Here is a 19,126-nt window from a genome sequence, read left to right as displayed (position 1 = left end):
TAATCACTTCTTAGAATACGGTAGAGGTGGCCGGACTACTCCAAAAACATGTGTTTGGAGCGATTCGGACACTCTCAATCGATAATGAGAGGGCGATCAAACACCCTAAAACAGTTGATAAAATGATCAGATCATTTGAAAACCATCCATTCCCTTTTACTATTCTAGCTATTTCTTTTATACTTGTTGAGTCGTTGACCCCCCCTTCTCTAGAGAGCACTGGAATTTACAGTTGAGGTAAAAGATGGTAATTTTGTCTAGATCTTTATTCCAGAGGTTAAGATTAGGACTAATATATATAATCCAAAATAACTTTATGACCATCATGTGTGCATAGAGTAAGATCTAGAGAACTAAAAGTTAAAAAACAAAAAAAAAAAAAAACACACACACACACAAAATAGTAAAAGAATAGGAATCTACGTAAGCTTTAGAAAAGGAAATAGGTTAGGTTTTGTACGACAGTAGATCCTATATATATATATATATATAGATTAATGGATTCAAAGTAGCAGCCCACTTGGCAAGCATATAATTGGTTGCTTCTGGGTTGTGGCCTCTCCATTCAACCCACTAGACACTAGACAGCATCACAGCATAGCTTAATTAGGTTTTATTTATTTATACACTCTATAGTCTATACTATACTTAATTGGTTGGTAGGCAAGAAAAAACATGTCCTAGAAATTGTAAACCGGCGATTGCATGGGGATCACGTGGCAATTTGCTCAAAGACTCAGAGCTGTCTGGTGTCTGGAGTTTGGCCTTTACTTAAAATGATGTGATCGAGTCAATGAGTGTGGCCAAATCAAATGGCCTTTCATTTCACCCACAATGCACTCTCCTCTTTGCTGCTCAATCCAACCCACACTGACGGGCACTGGGGCTGTCCAGATCTTCCAAAACCCAAACCTCATTCGTCCAATCCTGCAAAATGGTGGGACCATTTCCAAAATCATGATCCATTTTGTTTGATTCCAAATCCATTGAATCCAAACATAAAGAGTTCAATGCATGTATATAGGTTGGAACTACTGGGCAATCATGCAAATCTCTCAACTATCACGTACGTACAGTATGGATAAATGGTGATTTAATTATAGGTAAGATTTTATGAAAGTTATTTTAGAAAATGTGAGCTGTCTTAAATATAATATATATATATATATTTTTTCTAATTTGAAACCACCGATTCTGTCTTTGTTGAAATACTTGAGAACATCTGGAGAGCCAGATCCGGGAAAAAAGAAAGCTGATAGGGAGGCTTACTCGGTGGAGAGGCAATGACGATGACTTGTGGGGACCACTCCTTTCAATGACACTCATCCTGCACGTGATCTGTCGTCCAACAGGATTTACCCGAAACTGACCTTGGATTTTCCTTTATTTTATTTTGGACGTATTGACGGCTCTTCCTTCTCTTTTTCGCAAATAAAACGGCAACAAGAAATGGAGTGGAAATGCTATTTAATGATGTCGGAGGAAGTGGCCCACTTAACTAGGTTATATAGCCTACATACGACACTATTGCTCTCTCTCTCTCTCTCTCTCTATATATATATATATATATAGATAGATATATAGTCCCTATTATTAAGTCCATCCTCATAACACCCATTTTATAGCATCTAATTATTATGTGACACATCATCAATTTAAGAAAAATGTAAAAAATAAAAGTAAAAACAATCACACTAAATCAGAAAAAGAAAAAGAAAAAGAAAAAACCTGTAGCTGGCAAGACCCAAATCAGACCCACGACGTGGGTCTCGCTAGACTCATGGGTCTGGCTAGCGGTGAACGCATCAAACTCCCCTGGCCGTGACCCGCTTCAAAACCCGTTTCTAATGCCCCAAAACCCCGTTTCTAATGCCTCAAAACTTGTTTTTGGATTCAAAACTAAAATCTAGAGGTAGAAGGTTAACCCTTTAGAAATTTTATTACCTTGAAATCTTGTGTATTTTGGTCAAACTTATTTTTGTGCACTTTTTATGTTTTGGCTTATGTATCAGTTATTGATTGAGGGCTGTTAAGAAGATATTATCAAGATGGTCCTGATAAAAGGTTTCCTTTATTTTATTTTGGACGTATTGACGGCTCTTCCTTCTCTTTTTCTCAAATAAAACGACAACAAGAAATGGAGTGGAAATGCTATTTAATGATGTCGGAGGAAGTGGCCCACTTAACTAGGTTATAGCCTACATACGACACTATTGCTCTCTCTCTCTCTCTCTCTCTCTCTTTCTCTCTCTCTCTCTCTCTCTCTCTCTCTCTATATATATATATATAGATATATAGTCCCTATTATCAAGTTCATCCTGATAACACCCATTTTACAGCATCTAATTATTATGTGACACATTATCAATTTAAGAAAAATGCAAAAAATAAAAGTGAGAACAATCACACTAAATCAGAGAAAAAAAACCTGTAGCTGGCAAGACCCAAGTTAGACCCACGACATGGGTCTCGATGGACCCATGGGTTTGGCTAGCGGTGAACGCCTCAAACCCCGCCGGCCGTGACCCGCTTCGAAACCCGTTTTTAATGCTCCAAAACCCGTTTATAATGCTTCAAAACTTGTTTCTAATGCCTCAAAATTTGTTTTTGGATTCAAAACTAAAATCTAGAGGTAGAAGGTTAACCCTTTAGAGATTTTATTACCCTGAAATCTTGTGTATTTTGGTCCAACTTATTTTTGTGCACTTTTTATGTTTTTGCTTATGTGTCGGTTATTGATTGGGGGCTGTAAAGAAGATATTATGAAGATGGTCCTGATAAAAGGTTTCCTTTATTTTATTTTGGACGTATTGACGGCTCTTCCTTCTCTTTTTCGCAAATAAAACGGCAACAAGAAATGGAGTGGAAATGCTATTTAATGATGTCAGAGGAGGTGGCCCACTTAACTAGGTTATATAGCCTACATACGACACTATTGCTCTCTCTCTCTCTCTCTCTCTCTCTCTCTATATATATATATATAGTCCCTATTATCAAGTCCATCCTAATAACACCAATTTTATAGCATCTAATTATTATGTGACACATCATCAATTTAAGAAAAATGCAAAAAATAAAAGTAAGAACAATCACACTAAATCAGAGAAAAAAAACACCTGTAGCTGGCAAGACCCAAGTCAGACCCAGGACATGGGTCTCGATGGACCCATGGGTCTGGCTAGCGGCGAACGCCTCAAACCCCGCCGGCTGTGACCCGCTTCGAAACCCGTTTCTAATGCCCCAAAACCCGTTTCTAATGCTTCAAAACTTGTTTCTAATGCCTCAAAACTTGTTTTTTGATTCAAAACTATAATCTAGAAGTAGAAGATTAATCCTTTAGAGATTTTATTACCCTGAAATCTTGTGTATTTTGGTCCAACTTTTTTTGTGCACTTTTTATGTTTTTATTTATGTGTCGGTTATTGATTGGGGGCTGTAAAGAAGATATTATCAAGATGGTCCTGATAAAAGGTTTTCTCATATATAGTGAACTTTAATTTGGAAATTGACCAAAATGCAGTATTACAGAAAAGTCCCATTGGTTTATTTTGCAAAATTGTTTAAAGCATATTTTTTCTTTTTGAAATAAGTGTTGATTTAACTGTTTAAGGCGATCAATAGCAATATGGGAAGTGGTTAACCATGAGTCTGAATTGACTAACAATAGAATGTTTCAATAAGAGGGAATATTTTTACTGCTTTATTCAATTCCAAGTTTGTTAACGTGCAGCAATACTACTCTTCTCGTATAAATACATTTTAAAACTTGATTTACAGGGTGTAATTTCGGATATTATAAAAGAAATTTGATTTCTCTCACCGGATACCAATAAACTTTCAAATAAGATTATCAGAGTTTAGATCCCATAAAGTTGTTATTAGTCTCGCTTGGTCTCAGGAAGTGATATCTACAGTAGTAGCTAGGTTAACACTTAAAACTAGTTACAATTTTTGTTGCACTGATATTATTACACATTAATGGCGAAATTATCCTGCATTGGTGAGTTCAAGGGCTTCTTAAGAGCCTATTAGCGTTGGTTTGATAGCTTAGTTTAAAAAGCTTGGCTTGCGGTTTGAGCAAATGGAACATATCAGCTAATATTGTGATGAAACAGTGTTAGTGTTTCTCCGTGGCTAGCAAATGCTGGAGCAGGAGGGGATGGTTGACGCAGAATGTGGCATCTACAGAAAATTCTTGGAAGATTGATTCTGGACATGTCTACCAACAGTACGACACCCCACGTGGAACATGGATTCACAATTCAATACAATAATATACCAAAAATAAAACAGAGGCCTAAGCTTTGGTCAGTCAATTCAATATGGAACGGTCGATATGGATCAATTTCAAACCGATACCCCTTCGGAAGTGATATTTTCTTCCGACCCCCAACCCCAATATGGATGGAACCAACCGATTTTGGTCGGTTTCAGTTGAGACGCTATTTTGAACAGCCCTACAGGGACCACTATAAAAATCACTTGGTAATCTAGCCCAAAGTGCATTACGATGAAAGGAAAGTTCCTCAATCCTCATTATAAAAATCACTTGGTAATCCATGGCTACAATATCAGAGATATTATTATTATTTCTAACAAAGAAAACATTATTTTATTTGATGGATTAAGTAGAGTAGACAACATAACAATCACCAGAACAAGAAGAAGAATCCTATCCACAGCACGCAGGAAATCTAAGGTCCAGGATGAAGCAGTCCAAAATTAACAAGATTTAGGAGTTTGCAAATATCACCTTTACCATCCACATACTTAGTTTTTCACACTCGTCACATGCTTCAGAAGCATGCTAACAACATCATGTGATATTCTTGCAGCTTCTGTTTTCAGGTGATGGATCTTCGCGTCTGTCTCTTGTTCAAGCCGCTTAACATTTGCACCTGAATCTCCGCTGCTCTGTTATGGAAGGAAAAAGAAATAGAAAAAGAAAGAGAGGGAGAAGAAAAAGAAGCAAGATTTAGAAATAGATTCGCATTATAAAACCATTGCTAATTCACTATTTGAAGTTATCATTTCCTGCTAAGGATCTCAAGGCACACATCAAAATGAGATTAATAAACCATCAAAGCATAGAACTCACAATGCCTTGACCTAGTCAACACCATGAGCAGTTGTTTTTTTTTTTTTTGTTCTTTTTTCTTTTTTTCTCCAGGGAAAATAGAACACTATGAATCAGTTTTAACAACATATACAAACCTCTGCGACTTTCCTCTGGAACTCGAGCTCCATTTGGTTTCGATATTCAGCTATCTCCTTTTCAGCCTCTTCTTTGGCTTGTTTCAACCTAGCCATTTTTGCTAACAACAGAAAACAAAGTCCCAAACCAATTAGGAATCAAATTTCAGGAAAGCGGGGGTGTAACAACCAAAAGAGAAAAAAGGAACAAAACGAAGAAGAAGAAATAAATAGAAGTGCCATCTTATCTCAGAAAATGTATTTTTTTTTTAATAAACACATTAACTCACATAACTCATGCCTTCTAAAACTATGAATTCATCCTTCCACATGACAAGAAAAATTTGATAGTCCAGCAAAGAAAAAACTTCTTGTTTTTTAAGTCAAACAATTAAGCATTACTTATACACATCAAACATATACACAGTCGGTGTACAAATAGACACAGATTGATAAAGATATATCCAAGGAACGAGATATAGATAACATTAAAATGTGCACATATCCGGATAAAGAACAGCAAGATTACCACTTCTGGCAGCATTGACGATGTGTTGAGCTTCTTGTTCTGCAGCTAGCAATTGTTGGATTCCACCTTGAGCCCTATTGGATGCCATGCTTTCCTGGAAATAACTACATTAAGTTCTAAGAATAAAATTGACAGATTTAAACTGCGACCAAAAGCCATCAAGAAAATCCTTCACGCTACAGCATAAACATCTTCTTTGGTGCATAATATAACCAGCTGATAGCAAAAGTGTATAGACTGAACTGGTTGAACTGGTTAGAGCCTACTAGGACTTTTGAGATTTAAATTCACTGTATAGTACCCAATATATGGCTAAAAAGAAATTAGTTAATGGTTTCTACGTTCTCAAATGATACAAAGCAATCAATCTAAAAAGACGAAGTTAAGTAAAGGTAAATTTTGCATTTGGAAAAACTACAAATTTGCAAATTTCCTTATTACAGTTCATTAAGCCACGTGCAAGAGAGGATCTAGATAATATTTCACGAATTTCGGCCATTTCTACCCAATAGATAACATAATAAATACAACTTTTCATGTTTGATAACATCCTTTCAACCACTACAGGCATAGTTGAACCAGAGTACACATAATGGCAACTAGATCTTGAAAAATGGACATGCTAAACCAAAAAAAAAAAAAACCTATTTAAGCAAATTTAAATCTTAACTCGTAATCCTTCCCTAGATTACATCATTATTTAATTAAAATTTATGTCTTGAAATATGATAGTAGAAATCTAAATAATCATAGGAACAAAGAGCAAAGACTTAAGCTCCAGTTTCTTCGGACAAGAAAATTAAAGAAAGAGATTCTTAAACAAAGTACAGGCTGTGAGACTGTGATCAATCGGTTCCAACAGTTTGAGGGAATTCCGACTACTGAACGTGCCCTTCAGTTTTAGAAAATGACCAACCGAACCACAAGGCTGGAGGCTAACTAACTCAGAGTCGTCGTGGTTAGTTGTTGATGCAGTCAGTCAGTGGAGGATGGTGGAATTGGGCTAGAATCTAGATGTCATTCACATCGGATTTGTATGAAACAATGTAGAGTTGGGCTGATCAGGGCTTCAAGTTTGAGAGGCGACAATGAGTTAATCAATTGTGAGAGAGTGGATATGACTGAGTTTGGAGTGAGAGGATAGAGGAGTTTAGGAATGAGATTGTGGTGGAGAAGTGATGCAACTTGCAAGAATACAGCAGAATAGAGAACAGACTAGGACTGAGGGAAGCCCATGATGGTTATAGATTTTGAATCGAGGCAATAATTCCATGTGGGACTGCGATCGAGCGTACGCTATGACTGCGATCCAGCGCTCGGTCTGCGATCAATCGCCCGCATGCTGTGATCGAGCGCACGCAGGACCATTATGTTATTTTTCGCATTTTAATTAGATTAAGCCGTCTTTATTTCCTTGCTTTAGTAGGATTAGGGTTTTGGGAGTTAATATTTCGTTATTTTATTAGGTGTAGGGTTTTGGGGGTATTTATGTCATATTTTATTAGGTTTATGAGTCTTGGAGCTATAAATACATGCTTATAACCTCTAATTTATCAGTTTATATTGATTATTGATTTTGTTGAATAAGAAACCTCAGAATTGAGCGTTCTTCTTTCTTTTCCTTCAAAACCTAGAGAGTATCTAGCTTTTGTCAAGAAGAATTCTTAGATGTTTGATAGAATCTAAATCTGGAGTTATTTATCCGCTGCTTATTGATGTCCTTCGCTGCAGCCAAATAAGTCACGCTGCATCAATTGGTATCAGAGCTCAAGTTAACATTCTATGAATGGGGAGGAGCAACCGTCTGGCAGACATGAACGAAGTGCATGTGCGCACGGAGGCAGCACGTAAGGAGCAACCGGCGATTCATTTGTGGCACATGGAGGAGAGATTTGGTGGTCTAACAGTGCGGAAAAAGGAGCGTGCGCGCACTCAACACGGGGTCCCTACCGATCACTTGGCCAACATGGATGGTCCGAGCGCTCGTCGTCGTCAACCAAGACTGCGGTATGCGGAGGTGGGAGACAAATTTATCGTTGAGGTTGAACCTGTCAATCCTTATGCGGGGCGCGGAGTGCGGAAGAAATTTCCAACGGCACAAGCCCATGCTATATCACGGGACGTAGGCGTCAAGCTCGACACCCAAAAAGAAAAAATAGAAAAGTTCGGATAAAAGAGGGTGCCTAGGGAGGCGGCAAAGATGATGAATCAATCGGCGATTCGTTGGCAATGCATGAAGGATGATGTGGAGATACTGCGGAAACAAATAGAGGCCTTCACGACCCGAGTTAACAACATGGGTGGCCCTAAAGTTCGTCACCATCAAACAACTCCACACTTTGTGGATGAAGATAATGCGGTTGTCGCTCGTAGGACGCAATCTCAACGACGGAGGGCATGGATTGAGACGGAGATGCTGCAACAGGCCAACTTGACCATTATTCGCGAGCCTCAAATCCATCAACCAAATCCAGATTCTGTGGAGGAGGAAAGGGAATTTGTGGATGAAGAGTTTCAGGAATCCGAGTTCATTGATGAAGAGTTCACACATGAAGATGTTGAAGATCCTTTGCAAGAATTCGTGGATTGGAATTCTCCACCGACCTATGATGAGGAGCCTGAAGAAGATGACTCATGGGAAGAGGAAAGACCCACAGAGGAGAACAAAAAAGATGGGTTTTTTCTCAAGTTCGGCGGTCTCTATCCCGAAGAAGATGACCCATTGGAAGAGGAAGAATCCACGGTTGACATTGACGATTATGAAGAGGTTGATGAAAACCTTTCAGGTGAAGTGCCTAATTTTAATGATGAAGAGGTTGATTATGTTGATTTCTAAATTCGCCTAACGAAGATTATGGTGAGTTTTATGCGGATGAGGAAAATTATATGTTCACAAGGGAAACAATGGTTGACCCGTTCTTGAGTATTTTCATGGCACGTGGAAGGGAGAAGGAACGAGAGAAGTACGGTAAATCCGAGATATTGCCAAGTAGTGTGTGGGGCTTTCACAACAACCATCAAGGTATTTCAATGATGAGAAGCGTCACGTTTTTTATGGGGTGGTATTTTGTCTTGATCTTGAGGAACGACAAGTGGAATAAGTTGACTGGGCATCCGAAGGACCGTGGAAAGAACCGGCCGAATTCGAGGACGAATTCTCTCCAACCAAGGGAGAATGATGCAGATTGGATAACAGTCGGGCGTCTGGTATTGCGATCAAGCGCACGCTATGACTACGATCGAGCGCTCGGACTGCAATCGATTGCCTTAAGCCATCTTTATTTCCTTGTTTTAGTAGGATTAGGGTTTTGGGAGTCAATATTTCGTTATTTTATTAGGTTTTGGGTTTTGGAGGTATTTATGTCATATTTTATTAGATTTATGAGTCTTGGGGCTATAAATACATGCTTATAGCCTCTAATTTATCAGTTTATGTTGATTATTGATTTTGTTGTATAAGAAACCTCAGAGTTGAGCATTCTTCTTTCTTTTCCTTCAAAACCTAGAAAGTATCTAGCTTTTGTCAAGAAGAATTCTTAGATCTTTGATAGAATCTAGATCTGAAGTTATTTATCCGCTGTTTATTGATGTTCTTCGCTGCAACCCACTAAGTCACGCTGCATCACATGTGCACTATGAAACACCCCAAAAAGTTAATCTCATATTGGTTCCTTGTTAGGTGAGACTAAACTTTATAAGAGACCTTCGATTGTAACTTGACTAATTGTTTTGAAGTAATAACACAAATATAGTTAGCATTTTTTCTAGGTCATTACATACGGTATCAGAGTAATCTAATAGCACCATGTGGCACTAGAACACTGAATGACAAGGACATTAGGGATTGAAGTTGGAGAAGATTGTGATAACCCAGAAAGTTAGTCTTAAATTAGATAGGCGGGTTGCCTCCATTGAGTGGGACAATAGGAATTTGAATAGGGAGATTGTAACACCCAAACAAGTTAGACCCACATTGGGTGGGACCGTGGGAGGGTTGCCCTATTGAGTAAGTAGATTATAAAGGTGGTCAAGAATATTAAATCTCATATTGATTTCCTACTATGTGAGACTGAGCTTTATAAGTGATTTTAAGAAATTACAATTGCAACTTTACTAGTCTTTTTGGAGTAAGAGCACAAATGTAGAATAATAGCACGAGTGTGGCTAACGCTTTCCCTAAATCCTTACACACTAAATCCTTAGTTTATCAGTGGTTGTTGCCACATGTGCACCTCAGCCATTGGGAGTTTTTGTTGTGGTGAAGAACTTCAAAACTGAACATCAAAACCGAGGGAGTTGGTTTTTCTAAAACAGACACTGCACCCAAAATTGATCAGCACAGTGCATAGTTTCTGTAGATCCATAATCCGATAATCAGCCCTATGAAAAAGGATAAGACCGCAGAACAACAATATACAAGTCCTAGTTAGCAAATTATATTACATTTACTCGGACTACTCCAACCGATTACACCATCTGAATTGCACGATTTTTATATGTTAGGAAATGCCTTGAGGTCCAAATCCGATCAACAAAACTGAGAAAAGGCGTCATTTCACAGACCTCAAGGTAAGTCTACAACCACGAACTATATAGAAAACAATAGAAACTCATATCATACAAAATCTACAAGGGACTTCCTTATTATTCCGACAAATTCGAGAAAACACTATGCCCCAAAAAACCAATGATAACCCAGTTCCACACATCACAAGTGTCAGTTTGAACTTGGAGACCTAATCAGAAACTATATCCATTGAAGATATACACATAAGATATATTGAATCCTGAAAATTATCGATCTAATGAACATTACAGAAACTGACACTAGAAGAGGCCATTAGTTTCAGATCAACCAAATAATATTAAAGCTAGGATAAGATATACAACACAGAACCATACTAATGGCTGCTGGGTGATAGAAAATGACATCAGCAATCAGATTCAAGTAAATTCGAAAAAACAATTTTCTCCAACCAAAAGTGATCCAAGAGTAACGCTTTTTCTGCTTGCAGGGTAAATGTGGGAAACGGATCAAATTTGATTTCCACCCAAGAGAACTAACCCCACTACCAACACCCCAAAGCTCAGTAATGGATAGAAATCCGAATCCGATTTTGTTTTCTTTCTCAGTTTTCCCAAAAACCACAAAGAGATAACTCGTCTGACTGGGCTGATAATCAATTCAAAGACCCACAAAGAATTACAGCACAGCGAAAAGAAAATCTGGCGACATCAGAGAGAAATCTATTTACAGTTCTACACAGAGCAAAACCCATCAAAGTTAAAGATCTGATTCAGTTAACAGAGCCATAAGAGGCATCATTTTAAAGGAAAGAAAGAGAGCAAGTGAGAAAGGATAGCAGATTATGTTAGAGAATCATGGGGACGCGAACGTACCTCTTCAGTCTTGCTTTATGTGAAGAAGCTTCAGAGAAAAGCGGAATACAAACACTCGAATTCACTAGGGAGCTTCCTTGACGAATATATAATAGAAGAAGACGACGAGAGCAAGGTGATTTTGCCACGGGAACAATTTAATCGTACAAGGAAAAAAAGAAGGCATAAAATGCTGTCGTTTTGATTTTCTCGTAATTTTCTATTTCAATTTCGAACTAACAACCAATTAAAAAAAAAAGAAAAAAAAGAACCAATTAAAAAGAAAATTCTGCGACAACCTAAGTTTTAGGGATGGCAATTTTTGTTTGCTTGGCGGGTTCAGGTCGTATCAAGGTAAGTATAAGATTATATGGGTCAATTCTAACTCATCTTATTTAGTAAAATTAGTTAAATTCTTCAACCATAACTCTTTAATTTTGTACTGAGTTCATGTAAGATTTGCGGGTTATGTTAAAAATTGCTAACTATTATGTTGCATGTCGGGTTTGAGGTCGTGTCGAAGCATGGGTATAAGACTATAAATAATGCTAGACATACCAAGAGATTCTTTTCAAAATACTTCTCAAATGATGTGGCAAGCATTTTTTTCCTTAGAAAATTTACATTCTCTCTCCTTTGAAAATATTTAAAGGAAAAATAGTGCTAACCACATCATTTGAGAAGAATCCTTAGGACACCTAACAGTCCTCTAAAACTATATAGGTAAACTATAATTCGACAAATTTAATTAAACGGATCAAAACTTTCCAACATTAACTCTTTATTTTTGTGTTGAACTCACAGGTCGTGTCAAAAGTTGTTAACCCTACTAAAATCGCTTGTATTGGGTTTTTTATTCTTCTGTTTTTTTACAATATCTATGCTATATTTTATACTTTGACCAACTGCATGCGTTCACGGGTGGCTGGGCCAGAGCCATGAAGTGCCCGTAGCTATTTCCTTTGTGGACTTTTAGGCCTTATTTTATATAGGAGAATCTAGGCTTGATGCCATGTTTGGATAATCCTAGTGGGCTTTCCTGAGGCCCACTCCAGTATCTCCGAAGAAATTTTTCAGTTATAAATGAGAATTGCTGTTTTTCTCTTATGGATACATATACAGATATAGTAATTAAAGGACACAAACCTTTAGCTAATGCGTCAAAAAGGGTGTGAATGTTGAAGCATTCTTAGTCCCGAGTGTTTTTTTTTTATTTTTTTTTATTTATATTTATTTATTTGTGTAGTTGAAACTACATCTAAAGTATATATATATATATATATATATATATATATATCATAATGACAACAGTTCTTGATGAAGTTCAGTTATTTGAGTGTGTTTTTTTAATATCGGGGCATAATTACTTAGAAGATTTGGGGGATTTAGGGTTTAGGTTTTTAATAGATAATAAACGCAGGTTATTTTACAACATAAGTTTGTATGAATATATTAGTAACAAACCAATTTGTAGTAAATTTCTATCGGATAAGTATTATCTTCTAACTCAATTTTCCAGCTCAGAAAATTTAAGTGGTGCATGCCTTCCTTCAAATCGATGGCAATAAGTATTGTTCTTAAATTAATGATGTCCCATACATATAAACGCGGCCATAGAATTTTATAGACGAGAAATGCTACACAGAATTCTGCTCACACATTTTTAAATTCACATTAATTTTGTAATGTGACGGTAAAAATTATCATTAAATTTTGAATAAATTACTAATAATAATTTTTATTGCCACGTTATAAAGTATGGAAACGGGTGAATTGAGTATAGGCTTTTAGGGCTCCTCTCTCTTAGCCAAGTCATAGTCTTTGTACTCTTGGCTTTTCTTCTTATCCTTCCTCTTCTTGTACAACAAACCTCCCAATCCAACAAGACAAACAACAGCAATTATAAACCCAGTCATATTTCCCTCGCTGCTACCCGAAGAACCTTCGAATTCTGGTTCAAATGCCGCCGTTGCATCGTCTTCAGCACTGTAATTGAAGGGCATCACTGGAACTGCCGTGGACGGAGCGAGGGCGGGGGCTTCAAGCTGAGAGTAATAGTCACCGCTCTCAATCTTAGAGGGTGGAGGAGACGGATATGCTTTAGCGAGAGAGTTGTCTTCAAATTCAAGCGCCAACGCTTTTTCGTCCATGTAAAGAGAAGGAGAAGGCGAATATTCCGGTGAGAGAAACTCTTCGCTATATGCTGGAGCCAACTCTTCTTCGTCCACATAAGGAGAAGGAGAAGGAGAATATTCCGGTGAGAGAAACTCTTCTCCATATGGAGCCCACGCTTCTTCGTCCATGTAAGGAGAAGGAGAAGGAGAAGGAGAATATTCCGGTGAGAGAAACTCTTCTCCATATGGAGCCCACGCTTCTTCGTCCATGTAAGGAGAAGGAGAAGGAGAAGGAGAAGGAGAATATTCCGGTGAGAGAAACTCTTCTCCATATGGAGCCCACGCTTCTTCGTCCATGTAAGGAGAAGGAGAAGGAGAATATTCCGGTGAGAGAAACTCTTCTCCATATGCAGGAGCCAACTCTTCTTCGTCAACGTAAGGAGAAGGAGAAGGAGAATATTCCGGTGAGAGAAACTCTTCTCCATAAGCTGGAGCCCATGCTTCTTCGTCCATGTAAGGAGAAGGAGAAGGAGGATATTCCGGTGAGAGAAACTCTTCTCCATATGAAGGAGCCAACTCTTCGTCGTCCATGTAAGGAGATGGAGAAGGAGAATATTCCGGTGAGAGATACTCTACTCCATATGGAGCCAACTCTTCTTCATCCATGTAAGGAGAAGGAGAATATTCTGTAGGCGAGGTGTGGTCTGCAAATGAAAGGACTATAAGAAGAAAGAAACAAAGGTTAGTGAATTCTGCCATGGCTAAAGGTTTTTGTGAGTTCAACGTTGTGATGTTGAGAACTTCAGAGAGAGAGAGAGAGAGAGAGAGAGTTTGAACGTGAGAAAACTTGTTAGCAAAGTTGAGATTCGAAGCCCGCCAAGACCATAAAGTTGAGGAAACTATTGAAGTAAAGCAAATACAAATTATAGAAAGAATTTGGAGTGTTTCAGGAGAAGAATTGGAAATTCTACGGTTTTAAGAGTGGAGAAGAAGAGCTTAAATATATGTGTTTGAGAGAGAGAGAGGAGGTTGCTTTCAAGGTATTGGCAATGGAAGGTCCATGAAGAAATGGTGGGAAATTAATGGATTCTCTTTCGCATTTCAATCTGTGGGGTGGATGAGGATGAGACGTTCTGGCTCGAAGGTTTATTATTACAAAATACGACGTCGTGTAGTTTTGCCTTGTATTAATGAATAGCTTTTCAAATAGCTAGAGGATTGTCTTATTAATTTCCAGGTCTTTTATGCATTACACCTCTTATATTAATTTATATGTTAACGTCACATTTAATTATAATAATTAACATTGATGACACGAATGGGAAATTTAGAAGAGTTTAACAAAATGTGTAAATGGCATTTTCTTTACAATTTCTTTCAGATTTTTAATGCTTTGCCAAGTTAATTAAAGCTGAGGTCGCCAAATGATATTAATTAATTAAGGACGTAGCCCTCTTAAAGAAATTTCCAACAAAGGGATTTTTTTTTTTTGGTAGTTCAAGAAAGGGAGACAGAGGAACAAGTTTCAACGCTTCCCACGTGAAAGAAAAACAAAAATCACATGCTTCTGGAGCCGATGGTGACGCATGACTACATGAGCATGGACGTAAATAGGCGGACAGGTAAGGGTGTGGTAATTCATATTTTAATGTCTAGTTTGGATTATGTTTTTTTTTTTTTTGTCGCATGGATTATGTTGAAGTATAAGTACAAAATTATACAAGTTAATAATAATTTGACCTATTTAAATAAATGGGTTAGATCTTTCAATCCTAATATACTAATTTCATGTTTGATTTGTGGGTCGTGTCCAAATGTCCAATTGTCGCATGTTAGGTTCAAGTCATATAAAGGCACGAATATATAAGATTATATAGGTTAATTCTATGAGGCCAAATCGCTCACCTTTTTGTCACTTCATTTCTCTGTCGATCTTCTCCCTTAGTGTTGATGGTCGAGTGTTTGGGAAGATTAGGGTAGCACAAAATGAAACTCTAACCCCCCAAAAACCCCTTATAGCTCAAAATGCCATTCTTTTTCGTGTTTCCAGAATGATATTGTTTCCTTTCTCTGTCTATCTTCTCTCTAGCTTAGCTTAGTGTTGTTGGTCAAGTGTTTAAGATTGAGGTGGCACAAAATGAAACTCTAACATCAAAAACCTCATTTTATAGCCCAAACACTTGGGCCTTGGGAGGGGTGGGGGGTTGTGTGTGCTTGAGCCCCTGCCCATTAGGGTTTCTATTTCTAACTTTTGTAACTTAATGGGTTTAATGATCATTTCCCTAATCATTTCTCTTTAGTAACCACATGCATTTTCCCACCAGATTGATCATCATTACACTTGGGATCACAATTTTAATTTATGATTTTGAAGTGAGGTATTACATTAAAGGTTCCAGCTGCCACATTTTTTTGTAGCCGTTAATTGTGCCGCCCAATTCGTCCAAGAATCAGCAAGCAACCTCCCTCACGTCTCTCTGTCTCTTAGCTGCCAGAGCTCATGACTGATTACATGTGTGGCAACGATCCAATCTCATCCTGACTTTTGTTGCTATATAATTAAGGAACACAAGCCTCTGTCTTGTGTGTTTACTGTAAGTGTTAGCTGAGAGTGTTGTAGACTAAGAGACACAAAAAGGTGCGTGAAAATATGGATTGAGATCTCCAGAATTCTCTTTAAATTTGAAATTTTTAAATTTATACATTTCAGCCGTATTTCATATAAGCATCTAAAATAAGTCATATTTCAGTTTAATAAGGATTAAATTCGGTAGTTTTCTCATTAAACTGAAACATGGCTTATTTTAAATATTTAAATGAAATGAACGGCTGCAATTTATGAATGGAGAATATCAAATTTAAAGAAAATTTTAGTAGATCTCAATCCTAAAAATATATAGTAGTATTAGTTTCTGCTGCCTCTAGCTATGTCCTGTTTGTTGTAGGTGACGCTTTATAATTTTTTTTTTTTTAAAAAAAAAATCTTAAAATTATATATAAAAAAATTAAAACTAATTTTTTTTTTAAAAAAAATCTAAAAAATAAAACAAAACTTTTAAAAACAAATAGATTGAAGGAGTTTATTATAGATGATTTTTGGATCCCCAATGTAAAGTAAATTATGTTGAAAGGATGGTGAGTTGGTTAATGGAGAGCAAGAAAATAAGGATCTAAAGCATAGTAACGAAGAGAAGCTGTAAGAGGAGGTGGAGCCTGGAGAGAAAGATTGAGGCTTTGGACGAAGCATGGCGCGCATGTGGGGCTTTTCATTTGATATTTCTCAAAGTGCTTGCTAAAATTAGGAATGACAACCTCCATAATAGGGCAAAAGAGGCTTATCAAGTCCAAAAAAAAAAAAAAAAAAAAAAGCATGTGTATGTAGATTTTGTTTATTTTAATGAGTTCGGCTAACAAAAAAACAAAAAATCGTTTTTTTGCTAATGATCGGTAGTGTTGAAGGAGGTTGAGTATGACCGTTGGTAGTTCGCAAAAAGACAATGTTTAAATGAGCGGTTTGAGTTTTTTAATAATTTGAACAATAATTGTGAGATACTCCATATAAAATTTACTTCTCTTAGTAACTGAGTGACAACTTAAAAACTTTAGGTATCCCAATTTATCTTTGTGCATCAACAATGACTAATTGAGGGACCCCTCTTTGCTTGTTTGCTAAATAAAGTGGTAAGATAGCAAGATTGATAGACAGAAAGTAACACAGAGCAGTTGCTGATCATTTCGACCATAACATCATGAGTACACAGGACAAAAGGAAAGTACAAGAAATGCAAAGGGAAACAGGAGACACAAGAACATTAAGGCACATTTAAAATGAGTGCCAGAACACAGAAGTAAACCGAAGAACACCCTTGCCATAAACTTAATAATTAATGTACAAATTCCAGGAATGTTGCACACCCTCCCTTCCTCCTGACCATATAAAAAGTGCCATTGCTCTTCCAAGACACACATCTTTGGCAGTTTACATGTTGGATGAGCTCCTGAAGGACCCCAGAGCTTTAGCAGCTGCTGCTCTCAAAATGAACTGGTGATAGAATGCAGCAATGGCAGCACCAATAAATGGTCCGACCCAGAAAATCCACTGGAAATTAAAATCAAACCCAATTTTTAAGTTAGCATCACTGTATAACATAAATCCAGAGAACCAAAAAAAAAAAAAATGGAACCAAATAGATCGAGATGGGTATGTGCATACTTGGTCATCCCATGCCTTGTTCTCGTTGTAGATCACTGCAGCTCCGAAGCTTCTAGCAGGATTAATACCAGTTCCGGTGATCGGAATGGTGGCCAGGTGAACCATGAACACTGCAAATCCAATTGGAAGTGGTGCCAAGACCTGTGATTCACAAACAAACAAGATTAATTAAAATTGATTGATTTGTTTAAGATAAATTCAAAATTGGATATGGTACTTACGGGAACATGGGAATCTCTTGCGCTTCTCTTGGGATCAGTGGCAGAGAAGACTGTGTAGACAAGCACAAAGGTACCAATTATCTCAGCGGCCAACCCGGTGCCTCTGCTGTATCCAGCGGCGAGCTCGTTGGCTCCGCCGCCGTACCTGTTGTAGTAAGCGCTCTGGAATGCCTTCACTAGCCCACATCCGCATATGGCCCCCAAGCACTGAGCGACCATGTACAAAATGGCTCGGACCAGCGAGACCTTCCTAGCCAGGAACAGCCCGAATGTCACCGCCGGGTTAATGTGCCCTCCTGCACAATTATTTTAATTTAATTTAATATTTTAAAATTAAGTGATTAAATACATCAAATTTTATGCGCATAAGTTTTTGAGCATGCGACAGAGGACCAACCTGAAATTCCAGCTGTACAGTAAACAAGGACGAAGATCATGCCACCAAAGGCCCAGGCAATGCCAAGAATGCCGACGCCGCCACAGTCGTCGCCGCCGGCGGTTTTGTCGGTCTGGCTCTTGTAACCAATCACCGTCAAGACAGTAATGTATAGGAACAAGAGCGTGGCAATGAACTCGGCAATGATAGCCCTGTAGAAGGACCACTTGGTGAGCTCCTCAGCGTCAATCAGCGGTGCCGGAGGTGGGTCGTGGTAGTCCTTGGCGGAGAACCCACCTTGCCCTCCAACCTCAATGTCCTTCGCCATATCACTCGTGCTAATTAACTGCAGTGGATTGACAGAGAGCGAGAGAGAGAGAGAAAGAGAATGCTCTGTTTTTGTGGAAGAAGCAGAGGAGATGGGGGGTATATATGGAGTGTAAGCTTGTTAATTAATAAGCTTAGCTTTGCCGCCCCATCTCGAATTTTTAGTATCTTTCACTTTCTGTGGCCCACCATTTGGTAAATGTCGCCCCTGCTTCTCTGTCGCCTTCTGATTCGCCTCATGCTAAATACTACTCCAGTACGTTCTGGAAAGTAGCTGAAATTTCTTTAGTATTTTCATCATGTGGACAAAATATTATCTTTGAAATTGAAAACTTATGGGCGGTGCTTAACCTAATTTTAGTAATGTTATTTATTAGTTTCTCCTTATAATTGTAATATAATTCATTATTAAGTGATTAGACATTAAAAGTTAATCATTTCATCAGCGCTTAAAGTAACGTTATATGCCGTCAATCTATCCAAATTTCATCTTATAAGGCAAGTGTCAATTGTCATCCAATTGTATAATTATATGTCAGTTGTACAAAAGTATATTAAATAGAATTACTCTTTAATTTATTATTAAAAAAAACATTATTTATTATATGACATAATAGTAAAAATATCTTCTAAAATTCACAGATTCGGAGTTTGCTAGTGAAGTCATGGTCGGTCTGCACCGGTTCAAGTGTATCACACAGGCGAATAATAGTGGCGGCGGACCCACTATTGAAATCGTAGGCGATGGACATTTCAAAATCACATGAATACTGT

General features: G+C 37.8%; 3 protein-coding genes across 4 annotated transcripts; all 3 read right to left on the bottom strand.

The window, feature by feature from the left end:
- Window positions 1–4,513: 4,513 nt before the first annotated feature.
- Window positions 4,514–11,213, bottom strand: LOC132162105 (V-type proton ATPase subunit G-like). 2 transcript variants are annotated; one of them, XM_059572361.1, is made up of 4 exons: window positions 11,123–11,213; window positions 5,723–5,816; window positions 5,215–5,315; window positions 4,514–4,914 (listed from the first exon to the last, which is right to left on the bottom strand). In XM_059572361.1, the coding sequence occupies exons 2-4, from the start codon at window positions 5,808–5,810 to the stop codon at window positions 4,771–4,773; spliced, it is 333 nt and encodes a 110-aa protein (XP_059428344.1). In that variant the 5' UTR covers window positions 5,811–5,816; window positions 11,123–11,213; the 3' UTR covers window positions 4,514–4,770. The 2 variants fall into 2 exon arrangements, with proteins under 2 accessions (XP_059428344.1, XP_059428345.1); XM_059572362.1 differs by having other exon boundaries at window positions 5,723–5,826; window positions 11,123–11,207.
- Window positions 11,214–12,888: 1,675 nt separating this feature from the next.
- On the bottom strand, window positions 12,889–13,974 carry LOC132162381 (extensin-2-like). The gene has a single exon (XM_059572617.1). The coding sequence runs from the start codon at window positions 13,972–13,974 to the stop codon at window positions 12,889–12,891; it is 1,086 nt and encodes a 361-aa protein (XP_059428600.1).
- Window positions 13,975–16,916: 2,942 nt separating this feature from the next.
- LOC132192267 (aquaporin PIP2-2) lies at window positions 16,917–18,451 on the bottom strand. Its single transcript, XM_059607545.1, has 4 exons — window positions 18,047–18,451; window positions 17,650–17,945; window positions 17,429–17,569; window positions 16,917–17,314 (listed from the first exon to the last, which is right to left on the bottom strand). The coding sequence occupies exons 1-4, from the start codon at window positions 18,351–18,353 to the stop codon at window positions 17,195–17,197; spliced, it is 864 nt and encodes a 287-aa protein (XP_059463528.1). The 5' UTR covers window positions 18,354–18,451; the 3' UTR covers window positions 16,917–17,194.
- Window positions 18,452–19,126: the final 675 nt, after the last annotated feature.

This window comes from Corylus avellana, chromosome ca9, assembly GCF_901000735.1.
Source record: "Corylus avellana chromosome ca9, CavTom2PMs-1.0".
NCBI classification, from domain to species: Eukaryota; Viridiplantae; Streptophyta; class Magnoliopsida; order Fagales; family Betulaceae; genus Corylus; species Corylus avellana.
This window is presented reverse-complemented; position numbering and strand designations above follow the sequence as displayed.

Coding starts and splice junctions, on each gene's coding strand:
- LOC132162105 (XM_059572361.1), bottom strand. CDS start 5,810: ATGGCATCCAATAGGGCTCAAGGTGGAATCCAACAATTGCTAGCTGCA. Junction 5,316..5,722: donor CGTCAATGCTGCCAGAAGTG/GTAATCTTGCTG, acceptor TTCTGTTGTTAG/CAAAAATGGCTAGGTTGAAA. Junction 4,915..5,214: donor TCCAGAGGAAAGTCGCAGAG/GTTTGTATATGT, acceptor CTTCCATAACAG/AGCAGCGGAGATTCAGGTGC.
- LOC132162381 (XM_059572617.1), bottom strand. CDS start 13,974: ATGGCAGAATTCACTAACCTTTGTTTCTTTCTTCTTATAGTCCTTTCA.
- LOC132192267 (XM_059607545.1), bottom strand. CDS start 18,353: ATGGCGAAGGACATTGAGGTTGGAGGGCAAGGTGGGTTCTCCGCCAAG. Junction 17,570..17,649: donor CAAGAGATTCCCATGTTCCC/GTAAGTACCATA, acceptor TGTGAATCACAG/GTCTTGGCACCACTTCCAAT. Junction 17,315..17,428: donor ACAAGGCATGGGATGACCAA/GTATGCACATAC, acceptor TTTAATTTCCAG/TGGATTTTCTGGGTCGGACC.